Source organism: Saccostrea echinata, unplaced genomic scaffold (genome assembly GCF_033153115.1).
Source record: "Saccostrea echinata isolate AGI-Se365-2 ecotype Australia unplaced genomic scaffold, CSIRO_AGI_Sech_v1 ptg000016l, whole genome shotgun sequence".
Taxonomy (NCBI): Eukaryota; Metazoa; Mollusca; class Bivalvia; order Ostreida; family Ostreidae; genus Saccostrea; species Saccostrea echinata.
The window spans coordinates 12,535,141-12,553,242 of NW_026889765.1; the positions used below are offsets into that span (position 1 = coordinate 12,535,141).

Sequence of the window (18,102 nt, forward strand, 5' to 3'; positions counted from 1 at the left end):
ATACTTATTCTAATACTTATTAATTCTAAATGTTTCAATGCGAAAGTGCCATGGCGAATATGCTTACAATTAAACCTTATAATGTAAAAAAAATATATACCATATCGCCCATTGTGTTTTCTAAGCAGTAGAGAGATATTATACAGATCACGTGATCATATGTCTAGTGTGAATTTTTAGCTTGCTCCCTAACGGTTATTATTTTGGAAAAGGGATGTCATTTTAAGCTTTCCTAATTTTTATTATGAAGTCGTAAGCTGGATCCGCCACCATGTTAAGTATTGAATCACCTGCTACATTTGTTATCAGTTATGAAGTGAAGAGGGTCTTATCTATAAATACACCAGGCATTGAGTAACTGTTTATTCCAGAAAAATTGAAACATGGAGGGTCGAGGTAAGTTCACTCTTTTTGTATATATAAAACCTTCTTAAAACTATTCCAGCGTAACTCTGGTTAACAAACCAGGTTGTATATCACCAATAGCTAACAGGAAATTTAATGAAAATAGCATCCTGCAGTTTCAGTACAACACCAAAATTGGCTGGACTTGCTAGGGTATTGCTTATCGTGTAACTCTTCCTTTAATTCACATACCTTAGATTTTTATGCCCCTGGATCGAAAGATCCCGGAGGTATATTGTTTTTGTTCTGTCTGTCTGTTTGTCTGTCTGTCTGTTGTCAACTTTAACCTTGCCCATAATGTTTGATTGGTTGGAGCTATGACTTTCATATTTCACATGTGTATTCCTTGTGACAAGACCTTTCTTTGGGAACCATCATATTTGACCTTTTGACCTTGACCTTGGAGTTTGACCCACTTTTGCAAAATTTTATCAGACTTTAACCTTGGTCATAACTTCTGAACAGTTGGTGCTTGGGGTTTCAAACTTCACATGTGAATTCTTTGTGACAAGGCCTTCCTTTGGATACCAACAACTTTGACCTTTTGACCTTGGAGTTTGACCTACTTTTGAAAAAACTTTAACCTTGGCCATAACTTTTGAACAGTTAGTGCTTGGGTTTTCAAACTTCACATGTGTATTTCTTGTGACAAGACCTTCTTCTGGATATCAACCTCTTTGACCCTTTGACCTTGACCTAGGAGTTTGACCTACTTTTGGAAAAATTTAACCTTGGCCATAGCTTTTGAACGGTTGGAGCTAGGGCTTTCTTACTTCACATATGTAATCCTTGTGACAAGACCTTCCTTTGGATACCAACCACTTTGACCCTTTGACCTTGACATAGGAGTTTGACCTACTTTTGAAAAACTTTGACCTTGGCCATAACTTTTGAACGGTTGGTGCTAGGGCTTTCATACTTCACATATGTAATCCTTGTGACAAGACCTTCCTTTGGATATCAACCACTTTGACCCTTTGACATTGACATAGGAGTTTGACCTACTTTCGAAAAACTTTAACCTTGGCCATAACTTTTGACTGGTTGATGCAAGGGCTTTCATACTTCACATATGTAATCCTTGTGACAAGACCTTCCTTTGGATACCAACAACTTTGACCTTGACCTTAACGTTTTACTTACTTTTAAAAAAGCTTTAACCTTCGCCATAACTTTTGGACAGTTGCAGCTAGGGCTTTCAAATTTCACAGGTATATTCCTCAAGACAAGACCTTTCTTTCGGTACCAACATTTTTTTATCTTTTGGCCTGGATTTTGACTTGCATTTGAGAAACTTTAATCTTCGCAAGAAATACACGTGAAATATGAAAGTCATAGCCCCAACCAATCAAAAATTATTGACAAGGTTAAAGTTTTTTCGGAAACAGACAGGCAGACAGATAGACAGACGGACGGACAGGGCAAAAACTATATACCCCCGAATCTTCTATACGGGGGCATAAAAACGAATATTTTTGTAAGCTGAAAATTCCTAGCATATCTGTGACAAAAATTTGCATCCTTCAATGTGATAAAACAGTTGAGTTTTTGGATAGATTATATGGTAAAATATTGACCAGGAAAATATCAGTATTGATCGAATCTTCAATTAAATAAACTACTAGGCCTAGCATATACTTGAACAAGCAGAATAACAAATTATGGTCTATGAATTGTTATTGAATACATGTAACTATCTATACTTATAAATTAATAAATTTTGCCAATAAACTCCGAAGCGTGTGCACCAGAGTGCTTAATTACTCCTCTAACAATACACATGTACAAAATGATGTCCGTAAGCTATATTTAGATTTCACTCGCATAGTAAATATCGTACATTAAATTAAAAGTCTACTTTCATTTTCTATAAACAACCATGAAATAGCAAAATCGTGAGTTCGGTGGCGTATCCGGTTGGCGGATCTAAGTTACTGGCAATTTATAATGAAACTGACAACAAGCAATTGTTTATTTATTTCATAAAACGTCATCACAGAATTATTCAATCAAAACTTGATTTGATTGATATAAAAGAAATAAGTTGTGATAACCGATTAAAAAGGGAAATTTGTAAATTATTTTCGTCATTCATCGATCTTAATATTGACGGAAGCTTCTAGAACATCATATAGCATCGAGCCCGATGTTAAAATGAAAAACGAGGCGATTATACATTGTAGCTGCATGAACATAAAAAACAGCTTTTGTGTAAATGGTCATTGAAATAATGGTAAATCATTGATAACACTAAAAGTTGTGAACATATTTATATATCGAAAGACTATTACATATATGTAGTAGGTTTTCCTACTAAATTTATCGGTAAAATCTATATATATTCCTTACAGAGAGCATCGTGGCAACGGACCCGAAGTTCAATTTGTACTTCGTAATAAACTTGTTTACATGAAAAGAGAATATTAATGAATAAGGTATTGTTCAAATACATTTAAAGTTGTAAAATTTTGTGCTTTAAGTTTTTTTCTGAATACAGTCTTTTTTATCAAATACTCGGCCTATTCATATGGCGTTAAAAGCTAATTTTTACACAGGTACTTGTGTCTTGGTTTATAGATATGTATGTACCTCATTGATATGTAAAAAAAAAGTAAAGTACATCTTTTACATATCAATAAGGTACACACATATTTATAAACCAAGACACAATTACCTGTGAAATTTTAACCCCCCCCCCCCAAAAAAAAAATTAATTTATGAGTAAAATGTGCATATTGGCTGCTATTATCCTTGACGGAAATGAAAAAGGAACATCTGAAGTACAATATCCAAAACATAGTATAACAGGTTTCACAATAAACGTCAATTAATGAAATTGTTATTTTTCAAATTTTTACAAAAAGGGGGTGGGGGTGGAGACGTACATCTACTTCATGCGGGATTTTGTACAAAGCATTTCTTCCTGATATAAGCCTGTAGGCTGCCAGTAGAAACTACAATACATTTTCTGTCGGTAGTGGTATAAATTCAATTCCCCGCACTTGCGCGGGATTTTATCTAGTGTATTCTAAAGACAAACCCCATAATCATGCCTATTCACAGAATAGCTGTTTCAGTAATATGAGAAGAAGCAGTTAATACATTCATATATTAAACTGGGATGTATGGAATGCCATAGCTGCCTGAAGGTCACTTTCATATTATATGAGGTGGTATAACCTTTATTTGTAGTGGTGAAGTCATTATATATAGTGGTAAAATCATTATATCCAGTCATAACTTATTTTATGCAGTGGTTTTATCATTATATTCAGTGACAACGTCATTATATGTAGTGGTTAAATAATGTAATGAAGTGATAATATCTTTTCATTATGCTGTAAAATCATTATATGCAGTGGTTATTTCATTATATATACATTAATGAAATCTTTCTATGATGTGATAAGTTCAATATATATACAGTTATAAACATAGTTTGTGTGAAACACAGTGCATGTGCAGTGCCAAGTTCATTTCATTCAGTGCGACACCTTTACATGAAGTGAAAATTTTATTATGTGCAGTATAACATCATTATATTATAAAGTAAGATTATTATATATATATATTAAACCATGCTATGCAGTGGTAACATCTTTATATGAGTTGGTTAATAATTGTATGTCGTTGTTAATTCGTTATATGAAGTGGTCAATTCTTTATATGCTTTAGTCGTTTCATGTTTTGCAGTGGTAACTTCTTTATCATCATCTAAACTCGTCCTCTTAAACAGTAAAAACGCGCGGAGATCCATTTTAAAGCGGGTGTTGCTAAAACGCAAATTGGAAAACGGACGGAAAGCGGAATGGAACGGAAAATATGTCAAATTATTTACTACACGCATTTATAAATCAGACATTAACCAGTATTCTTTATCAAACTGTTCATATCCTATTAAAAAATAACATAACAATGTAATTTATTCATGATCCCCCCCCCCCCCAAGAACTACATTTAAGTATGCATGCGGTGGTCAATCAATTACATACTAATTAGACACATAACTCAAGTATCTATCTTGATGCCTCATTCATCACTCGTGCAAATCTTATTTTTAAAGCTTATTCACCGAAGATAAAACTTTCTTTTTTTGATCATTTATTATGAAACAGGCAGTGATGTTTTAAAACAGGTGGAGGGTTTGGGGAAGCGAATAATTATGTACACATTTGTGTTCTAGACAACGATCACTGGCATTACAACTACAGGCATGTGCGGATCTAGAGGGGGGTTCGAGATAGGGTTTGGACCCCCTAAAATTTGTGGAGTTATTATGTGTACATAGTTTTTGTTTGTTTGTTGTTTAACGTCCCTTTCGAGATTTTTTACTCATATGGAGACGCCACCACCTTCCGGTGGAGGGCTGCAAATTTAGACCTACTACAGTGTATGCTCGGCACTCCGTGCCATTGAGCAGTGATGAATCTTTTTCGTGCCAGCACCTACTGCGACACGGGACCTCAGTTTATACAGTTTCATCCGAAGGACCGGTTTCCACGTCCCATAGTGGGGTTCGAACCCGCGAAGTAAGGATTAACTCCTTACTCCGCGACTCTAGAGCAAACGCTCTAACCGCTGCGCCACGCGGGCGACTACGTGTACAAAGTAAAGTATGTGTACATAGTAAAGTAAATAAAAGAAAAATGACCTTGGACCCCCCCCCCTTCGAAAACACGGACTCCTGTGAAGTTGATGGGAAACTGAAAGTAAACATTGAACGCTGTTTTCTGATTGGGGTGTAACAACCCCCCCCCCCCCGAAAAATATCCTGGATCCGCGCTATCCACCGTCAGGCACTTGAAGCGTGGACAACGTACATCTATGCATCATCCCCCCTCCCTACCAAATATGTAATATATAAATTACGTGAGTGCATTTCCTGGAAAATGGGTGATTTCTCCATCATAGCAATCTTAATGTTATTCTGTGCAATCGGTTTGTGTTGTTTTCCAGTTTTACAATTTGGCCAATACGGGGGTTGGGGTGGGTGGGGGATGCAGAGTTGTGTGATATTATGGTTAATCACGCTTTTTCATGGGATTTAAACTGGTACATGTATCATATTTGCCGTTTTCCGTTCCGCGTTTTAGCAACACCCGCTTTAAACTGGAAAACCGCGCGTTTTTTAAGAGGACCAGTTCAGATGATGATAAAGAAGTTACCATTGCATAACATGAAACGACTAAAGCATATAAAGAATTGGACACTTCATGGAACGAATTAACAATGACATGTAATTTTTAACCACCTCATATAAAGATGTTACCACTGCATAGCATGATTTTCAAATATATGTAATAATTTTACTTTATAATATAATGATGTTAGTACTGCACATAATAAATTTTTCAATTCATGTAAAGGTGTCGCACTGAATGAAATGAACTTGGCACTGCACATGCAGCGTGTTTCATATAATGTAATGATTGCACTTTCACACAAACTATGTTTATAAATGTATATATTGAACTTATCACATCATAGAAAGATTTCATTAATGTAAATAATGGAATATCCACTGCATATAATGATTTTACAGCATAATGTAACGATATTATCACTTCATTACATTATTTAACCACTACATATAATGACGTTGTCACTGTATATAATGATAAAACCACTGCATAAAATAAAGTTATCACTGAATATAATGATTTTACCACTATATATAATGACTTCACCACTTCATATAAAGGTTATAGCACCTCATATAATATGAAAGTGACCTTCAGGCAGCTATGGCGTTCCATAGGGATGTTTCAAGAAAGCATGATTGTGTTGCCTACTTCACTGCACCATTAATGCTGTAAATAAATCTAAGAATGGTCAGCTATTTATTTGCTACTAGCATTATAGTTTAAATGCATTTGCCTTTTAAAGAAAAAAAAATACATCCACCGATAGCATTTATAACAAAAAAACTGGAGAAAAAAACATAGAAATATGATTTCACAACCCCCAAAGACGGTCCATTTTTTATACCATTCCCGATGTACTTAGTATTTTCATAATATTTAAATTTTAGCTTATGAGGAAACTGTATATCATATAGTTTCAGAGTACAGTTCAGTTTCATAAGGTTATAAACATGTGATATATGTTCTAATTATTAAAATTAATTATTAAATCAAAAGACATAAGTTAAATTAACCGTCTGGAGTATTTTTGCAAAGTAGGTTAAAGGTCAACTTGACTGTAAAGCTGGGGGTTTTTTTTTCATAATATTTTATGGCAAATATTGCACATACTAAATAGATAGACTTAATCTCAAGTGTCAAAAATATTTGAAAAGTAGATCAAAGCTAAGTTCAAAGGTCACGAGATCTGTAATCATAGCATTTCACCTCTTACAGATGTGAAGATACAAAATGTGACAGGCGGACAGCTAGCTACACGTACATAGACAAACAGACAGACGCCGGGTAAAGTGATCCTCAAGTGTCGTTCTGCTTGCACAAAAAGTGGTTATTGATAAGACCCCTCCCTCCAAAAACTATATATAAAAGGATGGATAATTTCATGGCTGTAGGAAAGGAGGACCTCCTCCCTGTAGTATTCTATCAACTATCAATATTCTTTCAATTTCTACCAACGTGTTATCTTCTATTAGAAAGAGTAGTATCTCAAGAATGTCAAAAAAAAAAATAAATAAATAAAAGTAAAAACTCCTTTTTATTATTATTTTATTAGGGTTTTCAAGTATTATCAAGTATCGGCTTATAGAATAGAAATTTACCTTACACAATCTCCAATACCTCAATTGTGATAATTGCATTTTTTCCTGGGAAAATATTTGGGTAAGGAAGATATTTTCCCTACCGAGTATTACAAAGTATCGGTAACTAAGGCCCTATTATGTCATAACTGCAAATTAAGATAAGATATATTTCTGAAATTCATAGTATTAATAAGAGCTTATTTTTTTTTAACTACCTTCTCGGTCCATCTCGGCAATCTAAAAAACAAAATCTATTTCTGTGGTTAATAATGCATGCCTACAGAGCTCTCTCTCTCTCTCTCTCACAGAGAGAGAGAGAGAGAGAGAGAGAGAGAGAGAAAGAAAGAAAGAAAGAAAGAGAGATTATCTTCTGGGTATATTATATCAGCTTCCTGTAAACTTACAAGTTTATTAATAATTAAAACTCTAATTATAAAGACATGGTCATGTAAACAATTTATATGTAAGCAGCTTCTAGGGAAATGTATTGTCTACATTGGATAGCCAGTTTTATCCCAAACTGCCAAGATGTAACAAAAGCGAAAAATGATTTATTTAGATTACATTATGTACATGTATCACCGTTGGATTTGATCTACATTTAGGATGCGATAATAAAGGGGCCTAGACACACATTTGAAATTAATATTTAATCGAACACACTCAGTGAAACGTAAACTGTTTTTGAATACAGGGCACGAGCTCTGTTAATGTTTACGTTTCACCGGATGTGTTAAACTCTGCACGCAACAATGAGAATGGACTGACAATATTGATGAGTTGGTTTTGCTTTCTCACATTTCTACTCTGAATTTTCTGAATTATAGTTTTAATATTTTCATTAATGCACAACAAAATTTCTACTTTTCACAAGTATTAGGGATAAAGTTTACTTTGTGAAAATACAAGGATGTGTCAATCAAAAATCCCGAAATTCGTAGTTTCAATAATTTCCAGATAGAATAAGTTTTTTATCATATTTCCGTGTGAAATGCTATTATAATAGCAACATATAAGTCATGAAATTATACAGAAAATTTGAGAAAATATTCACTTCAAATCTGTGTCTGGCCCTTTTAATGGATGTACGACAACCTTTACTATATTAAAAGATTTTGTGTGAAGGAATTATGCTAATACATGTACAAAATGAAATCGTCCCTTTTTAAATTTTCACTTAAGAAAAAAAAAGAAAATACCATGAATTTCTACATTAACATGTTAAAATACGGCTAAGAGAAAGTTTGTTTTCAATTTTTACTATATATCTATTAATTTTTCTATTACTTTCTTGTCATTTTCGAATCACCTTAAGATGAAATATTCTTTTCAGACTTCAACAAAATTTGATACCACATTGTCATTGTTTTTACTCATACAATTTTTGGAATTGAAAAAGGAGGGAAACAATCTATAGGGCAGAAGTATAGGACAGAAGTATGTTTGAAAGCAGTGTATGTAGGTTAGCTTTATTCGTCATGAATTGTTCTTTGACATTTTTGACCGCACATGTCCTTTCATTCATATATATTGTGGGGACATAAAAAATACCATTGAGTCAATGCCCCACTGACCAACAGAAATAAAGTGCTCCAAATGTCGCATTGGTGTACCGCAAGGATGATTTCTTAACATTACTGGCGATATATATTTCTTGATATAAACTTATCTAAGGTATATACACATGAAATGATATGCATTTATTATCCATATCAAAAGAAATTTAGAAACTGGGATCAACCGTGATCAACTTTTATTATTTCGGGCGGCCCGTAGGTAGTGCTCACTATCAGAGATGTTCATTTTGCTATTTGAAACTATTTTTTTTTCATGTTTTATACCCTGAATTCGTCCATTTATCGTAGACTGACTGTTAACTGCATTATATCCAGTGTGACATCTTTGTATAGATAGGAAGAGAGATTGATACCAAAGTGACAAAAGACGATGAAAGCAAAGTATTCAACTGAAATATTTATGTCACAATGTTACAAATTTGATAACATAAAAGAATCATAAAAGAATCACTTACTTTTTGACATATTTATTTATTTACTTACCGACTAATGTTTAGACAGTAAAAAGGAAATTGTTCCTCAATATTTATATGAGGAATTAAGTGTCATTCCTCTACCTCAAAGAGTGTCCGACTCGCATGTGTGGTGATTGCGTAAATGTGTTAATTGAAGTTTGAGTGAATGCAGTGTGTTGTGCGTGAATATTAGATGTATGGGCATTCCGCCATCAGGAAAACATTAAAGTTTTCCTCTGGACTTTTCCGAGTTTTAGAATAGAAACGCGCGCGACTGCGCGTGTGTGTGTGTGTGGATTGAACTCTCCTTTGTTATATGTGATCTTACGTGAATTATTTTCAAAATACAAACATTCACCTTTTATTGCTTAACTTTCACTAAAATAAATTTTCATCACAAGTTCACTTGTGTTATTTATACTCGATCTACAAAGGTTAAAGTAAATCTTCTGTGTTGTAGGCATTACTTCCATGTAATGCCCACTGCACTACATGTACATGTAGCTGAGAGAGATTTTGTATTCTGAGTAAATTGTGTTAGTTTCCTGTAAACTTACAGGTTAATCGATAATTTTTAAATCCTAATTTTAAAGAGATGCGGCCATGTAAAAACGTTATGCAGCTTCTACATATGTAAGGACATAAATTGTACAGGTATAAATCAGAAGCGGGTTTCATGATGTAACAAGGGCGAAGAATATATTAGATTACAGTTAAAGTTATCAAATAATACTTTATGAATATTCGGCAACCTTCTCTATATTAAAAGCTTTTAGGCGAAGGAATTTTGCCAATACATGTACAAATTAAAATCTTCCTTGTTTTAAATTTCACTTAAAAAGCAATACATTATGAATTTCTACATCAGTGATTTTATAATAAATACAGCTGAGAGAAAGTTTGTTTCTATTTGTTGCTACATATCTTTGAATTTTCCTATTACTTTCTCGTCATTTTCGAATCACCTTAAGATAAAATATTCTTTTCAGATCAACAAAATTTGATACCACATTTTCATTTCTGTTTTATTCTTTATATATATATATATATATATATATATATATATATATATATATATATATATATATATATATATATATATATATTAACATTTCCAGGTATTTTTTCTAAAGATCCTTTGCAGAAGATTGTTCATCTTCTCATGAAGTACCATGAGATGAGCATGAGTATTTCTATTGTTACGTCATAATACCGTACTATAGTGCAAACTGTTTTGCTTCGAAAATGACAGTTGAATGGAGTAACGTGTGGAAACTCATCAGGAAAATAATGTAAATATAAGATATGAATTTATTTTTTGAAAATTCATGAGGTACATGAACTACAAGGCTTCACGCCGGCATATTTATCATGAAGCGCTAACGCTTCATGTAATATGCCGGCGTGAAGCGTCGTAGATCATGTCCTCATGAATCTTCAAAAATTAAATTCATCTCTTATTTATATATATATATATATATATATATATATATATATATATATATATATATATATATATATATATATATATATATATATAAAGCACTAAAAATGACCAACGACACGAACAATAATAATTGTCAAATTTTCGGGACAACCTGTCCCTTCCTCAGGACAAAGAAAAAAGTTAAGAAGTCATAAAAACAAAGGAAATAGAGAAGCAAAAACAACTAGCACTACTACTAAACTACCAAACACTAAATATTTACAAGGTTTCTATAAGAAACTGGACTCTGACCCCACTAAAGAATTCTCCACCGCCATCACCAAAACTCTTGACGAAATGTTTGAGAAAAACGAGATTGGTATCAACGTCTATGAGACACTCAATCCTATTGACTGTAGACCAGGACAATTTTATCTGCTTCCTAAGATACACAAAGAAGGTATGCCAGGTCGCCCTATAGTTAGCGCTATTGGACACCCCACGGAGAAAATTTCTGAATACATCGATTTACATCTCCGTCCACACGTAGAGAATTTGCCATCCTATCTCAAGGACACCACGGACTACATCAACAAGACGCCCTCTACTGGCCTTCCAGATCATACCCTTCTCGTGACTATGGACGTCACATCTTTGTACACCAATATTCCGCACGATGAGGGTATCGAAGCCTGTAGAGAAGTCTGGGATAGTAGATCCATACAAATTCCTTCTACCGAGTCCCTTGCCAAGCTCCTTGAACATGTTCTCAAGTATAACAACTTCATGTTTAATGGAGAACATTACCTGCAGGTTAATGGCACTGCTATGGGTACGAAAATGGCACCATCTTATGCCAATATTTTCATGGGCAGACTGGAACGCAACTTGCTCTTTCAAGCACCATTTAGGCCCCTTAGCTGGTTGCGTTTCATTGACGATATAGAGATGAAGTGGGTGGAATGTCGCGAGAGCCTCGAGGCATTCATTTCGTTCGCCAACACCTTTCATCAGTCTATCAAATTTACAGTAGACGTATCTAATTCGAAAAACATATTCCTAGATACTACATCTACCCTGACTGATGGTGAAATCGAGTTCAGTCTCCACACGAAACCCACAGATTCCCATCTGTATCTTATGCCAACTAGCTGTCATCCCCCACACACATTTAAGGGTGTGCCTAAGGGTCTAGCCACCAGAATTCGGCGCATCTGTTCATCCCCTGCCTTATATCAAGAACAAAGCGGTCTCCTTAAGTCCCACTTATGCAAGAGAGGCTACAATGCCCGCACCGTACAAACTGCTATTGATGAGATGGCGGGACATGACAGGCAAAACCTATTACGCTACAAGGAAAAAGACAATAGCGGCAGGGTCCCTCTGGTAACCACATACCATCCCGTCCTTAAGAACCTCAGCGGTATCCTTCAAAAGAATCTGCCAATTCTCCACTCAAATAAACGAATGACAGAGGTCTTTAAGGAGCCCCCATTGGCTGCATACAGGCGCCCGAGGAACCTGAAGGACATGGTAGTAAGAACCAGATTGGACAATCCATTACCTAACGGGGGCTTTAAAACTTGCTCTGACAGAAGATGTCTTCTCTGTAAGTACAGCTCTGACACAGACAGTTTTAACAGCCCCGTTACAGGCCGCAGCTACAAAATACTAGGGAATTTGTCCTGTCAAACAGACAACTGCATTTATCTCATCAGCTGCAAAGTTTGCTCCAAACAGTATGTTGGTGAAACAGGAGATCTCCGCAGGAGAGTCAATAATCACCGTTCTACCATTAGGACCAAAAAACTCAATGAACCCGTTGGGGAACATTTCAACCTTGAAGGTCACAAATGGGAGGACATGACAGTAGTGGTTATTGACCATAATCCAAGATGGACAGACGCGCAGAGAAAAGGCAAGGAAAAGTTCTGGATGCACAGGCTGAAGTCATTCCGCCCTAATGGTATTAACAAACTTAATGACTTCACCAGGATGAACGTGAACTAGACCCAATCCCGAATTGTAACAAACAAGTTCATTCTCTCTATATAGCGTAAACTTTACCGTTAATTCGTATTAATAATCCTGGAACAACCTACCCAAATATTTACAGCTCACATTTTTGTTTATTTCTTTTTTCCGATTTCCAAATTTATAATATATCCAAATTCATATTTCAAAATTGTCCTTCCATATTATCTTTCTTTAATTTCTTTTTATCATGTAGAGTTACGCTATTTTGAGAGAATTAGACAATGTACGATTTACTGTTGGCCGTAATTAATTAGCGATAATTAATTCGTTCAATTATGTAAATCACACTTCACCGAGTACACCCGATAGACCGGACGCAATTCATAGCGCTCCGGATTTCTTTGTTCACAACTGTTTATAAACTCCAAATTAAACATGTAACCTTGTAAATATTTAGTGTTTGGTAGTTTAGTAGTAGTGCTAGTTGTTTTTGCTTCTCTATTTCCTTTGTTTTTATGACTTCTTAACTTTTTTCTTTGTCCTGAGGAAGGGACAGGTTGTCCCGAAAATTTGACAATTATTATTGTTCGTGTCGTTGGTCATTTTTAGTGCTTTATATAAATTTCCATCCGTGACCTTGTATCTACTTAGTAGATCCGACACTTCGGATATACAGTGTTGTTGGTTTTTAGTGCTTTATATATATATATATATATATATATATATATATATATATATATATATATATATATATATATATATATATATATATAATCAGGGTTCTCCACAAGGGGTTTTACCATGGCGGCCCGCCATGGTTAAATTTATGTGCGCCATGGTTAAATGAGCTGCGCCATGGTTAAAATCAGCGGCCGCCATGATTAAATTTTTATTGCATTTCAGTATTGACAATTAATTTTAATGACCTGAGCAGTTAATTGTGTTTATACTACGACTGGCATGCACCACGAGAGAAAGCGAACTGTGCTAAACAAACAAACGGTCGTTGATCGGCGAATATACATGTACCTGTATACCGTGAAGCGTGACAATTGAGAGTCAATCAGCTGATTATCAATATCTTCAGAGTTAATTTTCCTGTATACACGTAATTTCTTATCCCGTTGTATGTATCGTCGTAACCCCTAAATTCGTCCGTACCCTAAAATCGTCCCCAAAGTTTTCATGAGTAGCACGTTTCGAATTGTTTGTCTATGACGTAATTTTTTACTGGTATCGAATGTAAACAGAAGAAGCAAAAGAAACGTCAAGAAGATTTCAGAAGAAATGCGGTTTAAACAGGTAATGCAAATGAAAAATAATAGGCCATACACAATATACATCTTTTCCTTATGCCCAATTTTTCCTTTATGTCTTAATGGCAATATTATGCCCTAATATTCAACCCCCGATGGAGAGAACAGCACCATCATGTCTGTCAGTCTGAATCACACAGACGCTTTAAAAAAAAATAGGCCAACAAAAACACATTTTCAGTTTCACAGGAAACAAGTGCACCGTACACATGGGCTGCATGGAAATTGACGTACCTACGGTTTGCTATTTTTAACGTGACCAATAAATTAAGCTTTAACCAAGAATATGTTCAGAATGTTGTTCTTTTTATTTTATAATATATTTTACATATTTTTTAAATAATTTTTTTATTACAAAATGCCAGTAAATGGTTGCTGTGTATAAATTATACATAACACAAACATAATGGTAGATCATAGATTATTATTTATATATATATATATATATATATATATATATATATATATGTATATATATATATATATATATATATATATATATATATATATATATATATATATATATATATATATATATATATATATGTGTGTGTGTGTGTGTGTGTGTGTGTGTGTGTGTGTGTGTGTGAGGGTGTGTGTGTGTGTGTGTGTGTGTGTGAATAAAATATTGGTTAAATAAAGAAAAAAAAAGATAATTACTTTGTTATTACTATTATAATTACAATATTTCAATGGCATATCAAATGTTTACAAATTTGTGTGTTTTCAGAATAAGAATATTATTAAATCTATTGATATTAATAATATATTATTTTAATTAGTGCTAATGTTGATAATTTCAAGTGACTATATACTTAATTTTTTTTTTCAAATAGGTTAAACCAAAGCTAGTCTCCTTAGGGTACCGACAGTATAGCCCAACTAAGATGACTAATGCTTATCTAGCAGTTAAGGAAATGAAACAAACAGTGCGAGGTGCAGCTAGACAATTTGGGGTACCAGTGAGAACCTTAAGAGACAGAACAATGGGTATGGTATCAGTAGATACTGTTAAATCAGGCAGAGCTCCTATATTTAGTATGGAAGAGGAGTCAAGACTGGCAGACCACATTAAAGAAATGGCTCAGTTTGGCTATGGGTATACCAGGAAAGAAGTTGTGGACCTGGCTAATGATTTTGTAAGAAGTTTGGGGAAACGTAACAGAGATAACCCACTGACTCTGAGGTGGTACCAGGGATTCATGTCCAGGTGGGAGGAACTCCGTGTAGTAAAGCCAAGAGCCATGGAGATTCAGAGAGCAAAAGCAGGTAACAAAGAGACAGTAACTTCTTACTTCAAAGAACTGCAGGAAGTCATACATAAAAACAATCTTCAGGATAAGCCCCATTTGATATTCAATGTTGACGAAAAGGGGATTCAGCAACATCATTCCCCACCAGCAGTAGTTGCTGGACGACACCTTAATGTCCAAGAAGTAATGTCCCAAAAGTCATCTACCACCACAATTTTAGGATGTGGAAGCGCTGCGGGTACAGCAATTCCACCATACTTTGTTTTTGCGGGAGCAAGAATGCGCCCAGAGTTTTTGGCCGGAAAATCTCCTGGGGCAGATGGTACGGTATCAGAGACTGGATGGTCTAATTCAACTATATTTCGAAAATATCTAGAGGAGCACTTTCTTAAGTATGCACCAGGAAGGGGAGGAGAACCTATCCTTTTAAGTCTAGATGGCCACAAATCACATGTCTCAGTAGGTTTGGTTGACTGGGCGAGGCAACACAACATCATCCTATTTATTCTACCTGCCCATACCAGTCATTTTTTGCAGCCTCTGGATGTTGGATGTTATGGGCCCTTCCACAGGATCTACAACAATGAATGTCACAAACAAACCAGGGCTTTGTCTTCTGTCATCTCTAAGTATGACATATGTTCAATTGCATCTAGATCATATACAAAAGCACTCACCATGGAAAATCTACAGGCAGCTTTTAGAAAAACAGGAATTTATCCTTTAAATGAGAATGCAGTCAACAGGGATTATCTTCTTCCTTCTCAAGCATTCCAACTTCAGCAAGAAGAAATCCAGTCCCAAGAAGTGCAGACTACTGAAGATGGAGACAGCGGGCGCATTCCCCTCACACAGGGTCAAGATACACCAACTATGGCAGGGGACTTTTTCAGTGACAAAATTGAAAACTTAAAGAAGATAAAATCTGAGAAAAAGGCAAAGAGCAGAAACACCTTATCAAAAATAACATCAGGTCACTGTATAACTGAGGAAGAAGTTCATAAACAGATCGTAGAACACCAAGAACCTACATGTCCAAAGAAACGTAAGTCATGTCCAAGTAAGAAACAAAACAAAAGAAAAGTATCCAAGAAAGTTGAAACTGATTCACAAGAAGCTGGACCCAGTACATCTGGTAACCATAGCAGTGATACAAGAACTGTTCTAACAGATTCAGATACAGATGAAGAGGAGATATCAGAGAAAGATAAATGCTGTGTGTGTAAACAGTTTACACCGGATGAAGTGAGAAAGAGTGTATTCATTTCATTTGCCAAGTGGGTACAGTGTGACAGGTGTTTCCACTGGGTTCACTTAGGAGACTGTGCTGGGAGACGGGTTATCAGGAGAGGGGATGTCTTTTTATGCCCACACTGTAAATAAAAAAAATCTGAAAAGTAAAAACATTAATTTAACTTTTCATGAAATTTTACATTGTGCATTTATTGATCTATTTATTCTACTTTGCTGATGCATTATTCATCAAGTTTGTCTAAAAATACACCAGTGTAAGCTTTATTTACCTCTTTGATTTTTTCCCCATACAAGTTTTCTTGAAAAGTAACGAGAAACAGATCATACAGTAGGCATGGCCTTATTAAATTCCAGAGGACGAAAATAGGGTATGACGTCAATTAGTAAATATAGAATACTCCATTTTGAATACGAAACCAAAAGTCTTCAACAAGGTACGATTAAAAAAAATGATAGGCACACATGATAAGTAGGTTGATGGTAATGTTGATGAAGAAAAAAGTTTATTAAACCGCACGTGCTGCCCGTTCCTATAACGCATATTGTCTTAAGGGGACGATTTATGGGTACTCTAGGATAATTAATTCCTCTTGCTCCGTTTTTAAATATAATAATTTTATTATCTTTCTGACAAAATGGACACGAACACTAATCACCAAGTCTAAGTTTTAGAGGTACCTCCCGTTTTCATGAAACGTCGCGTGGCGCTATTTTTAGCACTGGAGCACATGGAGAAGTAAACAATGGAGGAAAATCGGCGAAAAATGCAGTGTAGAAAAAAAGTTTTAAAAAAACAGAACAGAGAAAGCATTATTACAGTTATGTCAAATTTATGCCCCTGGTTATATTAAGTTTTGATACTTATACCATATAGTAAGTTTTCAAAGACCATGCAGTTAAAAACTCAGGCAATGTTAAAATGTCGGTGTTTGTTCGTGTGTTCGTTTGTGTGTCTGTAAAATTTTTCCGCCCAAAATACTAGATCTACTCCTACATCAGTTTTAATTTTATTTAAATAAAACTTTTCACGCAATAGGCAAGATCAATAAGAACTGTAAATTAGTTTTTATATAAATAATGACGAACATTGTACGTTGCAATGGTAACTATATATCAAATTTTTAAAAATATGAAATTCTTTTAAACCATTCCTACAGTTTTGGTCGAATTTTGGTACAGTTGGTACTTTCGTAAAGTAAGATACATAATGCTTTTTATTGTTTTATTTTATTTTAATCTTTTTTTTGGGGGGGGGGGGGTCAATTTTTTGTTTTGCAGTGATTACGTTTTGTGAGATCAATCCTTGATTAATGAAGCTTAGAGAGTCTAACAAGCGTTCATGCTTTCGATCACATTTCGCTTTCGCGAAGCTTCCTCCATGGTTAAATTTTCAAATGTGGAGAACCCTGATATATATATATATATATATATATATATATATATATATATATATATATATATATATATATATATATATTTAAGGAATAACTGTCTTATTTTTTGGATTCATGATGTGATCAATCGAGTGGCTTGCGTGATAATTTGCATAAACGCCGAAGGCGTTTATGCATAAAATTATCACGCAAGCCAATCGATTGATCATCGTCATGAATCCAAAAAATCTGACAGTTATTCCTTATATTTACATGCTCCTGATTCTGCAAATTCCCGTGCTAATAGCCCCGCTTCTGTCTCTATTTGTCCCGCCCCGCACG

General features: G+C 34.7%; 2 protein-coding genes across 4 annotated transcripts in view; both read left to right on the plus strand.

Annotated features, from left to right (window-relative positions):
- Positions 1-18,102, plus strand: part of LOC133188457 (glycoprotein-N-acetylgalactosamine 3-beta-galactosyltransferase 1-like) — a 45,208-nt gene that overhangs the window by 8,413 nt on the left and 18,693 nt on the right. Inside the window, exon 1 of one of the 3 annotated variants that reach the window (XM_061323896.1) lies at positions 313-396. The exons of the other annotated variants lie outside the window; for them this stretch is intronic. Coding sequence (XP_061179880.1) covers positions 384-396 — 13 coding nt within the window. The 5' untranslated portion in view covers positions 313-383. Of the gene's footprint in view, positions 1-312; positions 397-18,102 lie in introns of those variants that run through there. 3 annotated transcript variants of the gene reach the window in all.
- LOC133188673 (uncharacterized) lies at positions 14,768-16,516 on the plus strand. The gene has a single exon (XM_061324175.1). The coding sequence runs from the start codon at positions 14,768-14,770 to the stop codon at positions 16,514-16,516; it is 1,749 nt and encodes a 582-aa protein (XP_061180159.1).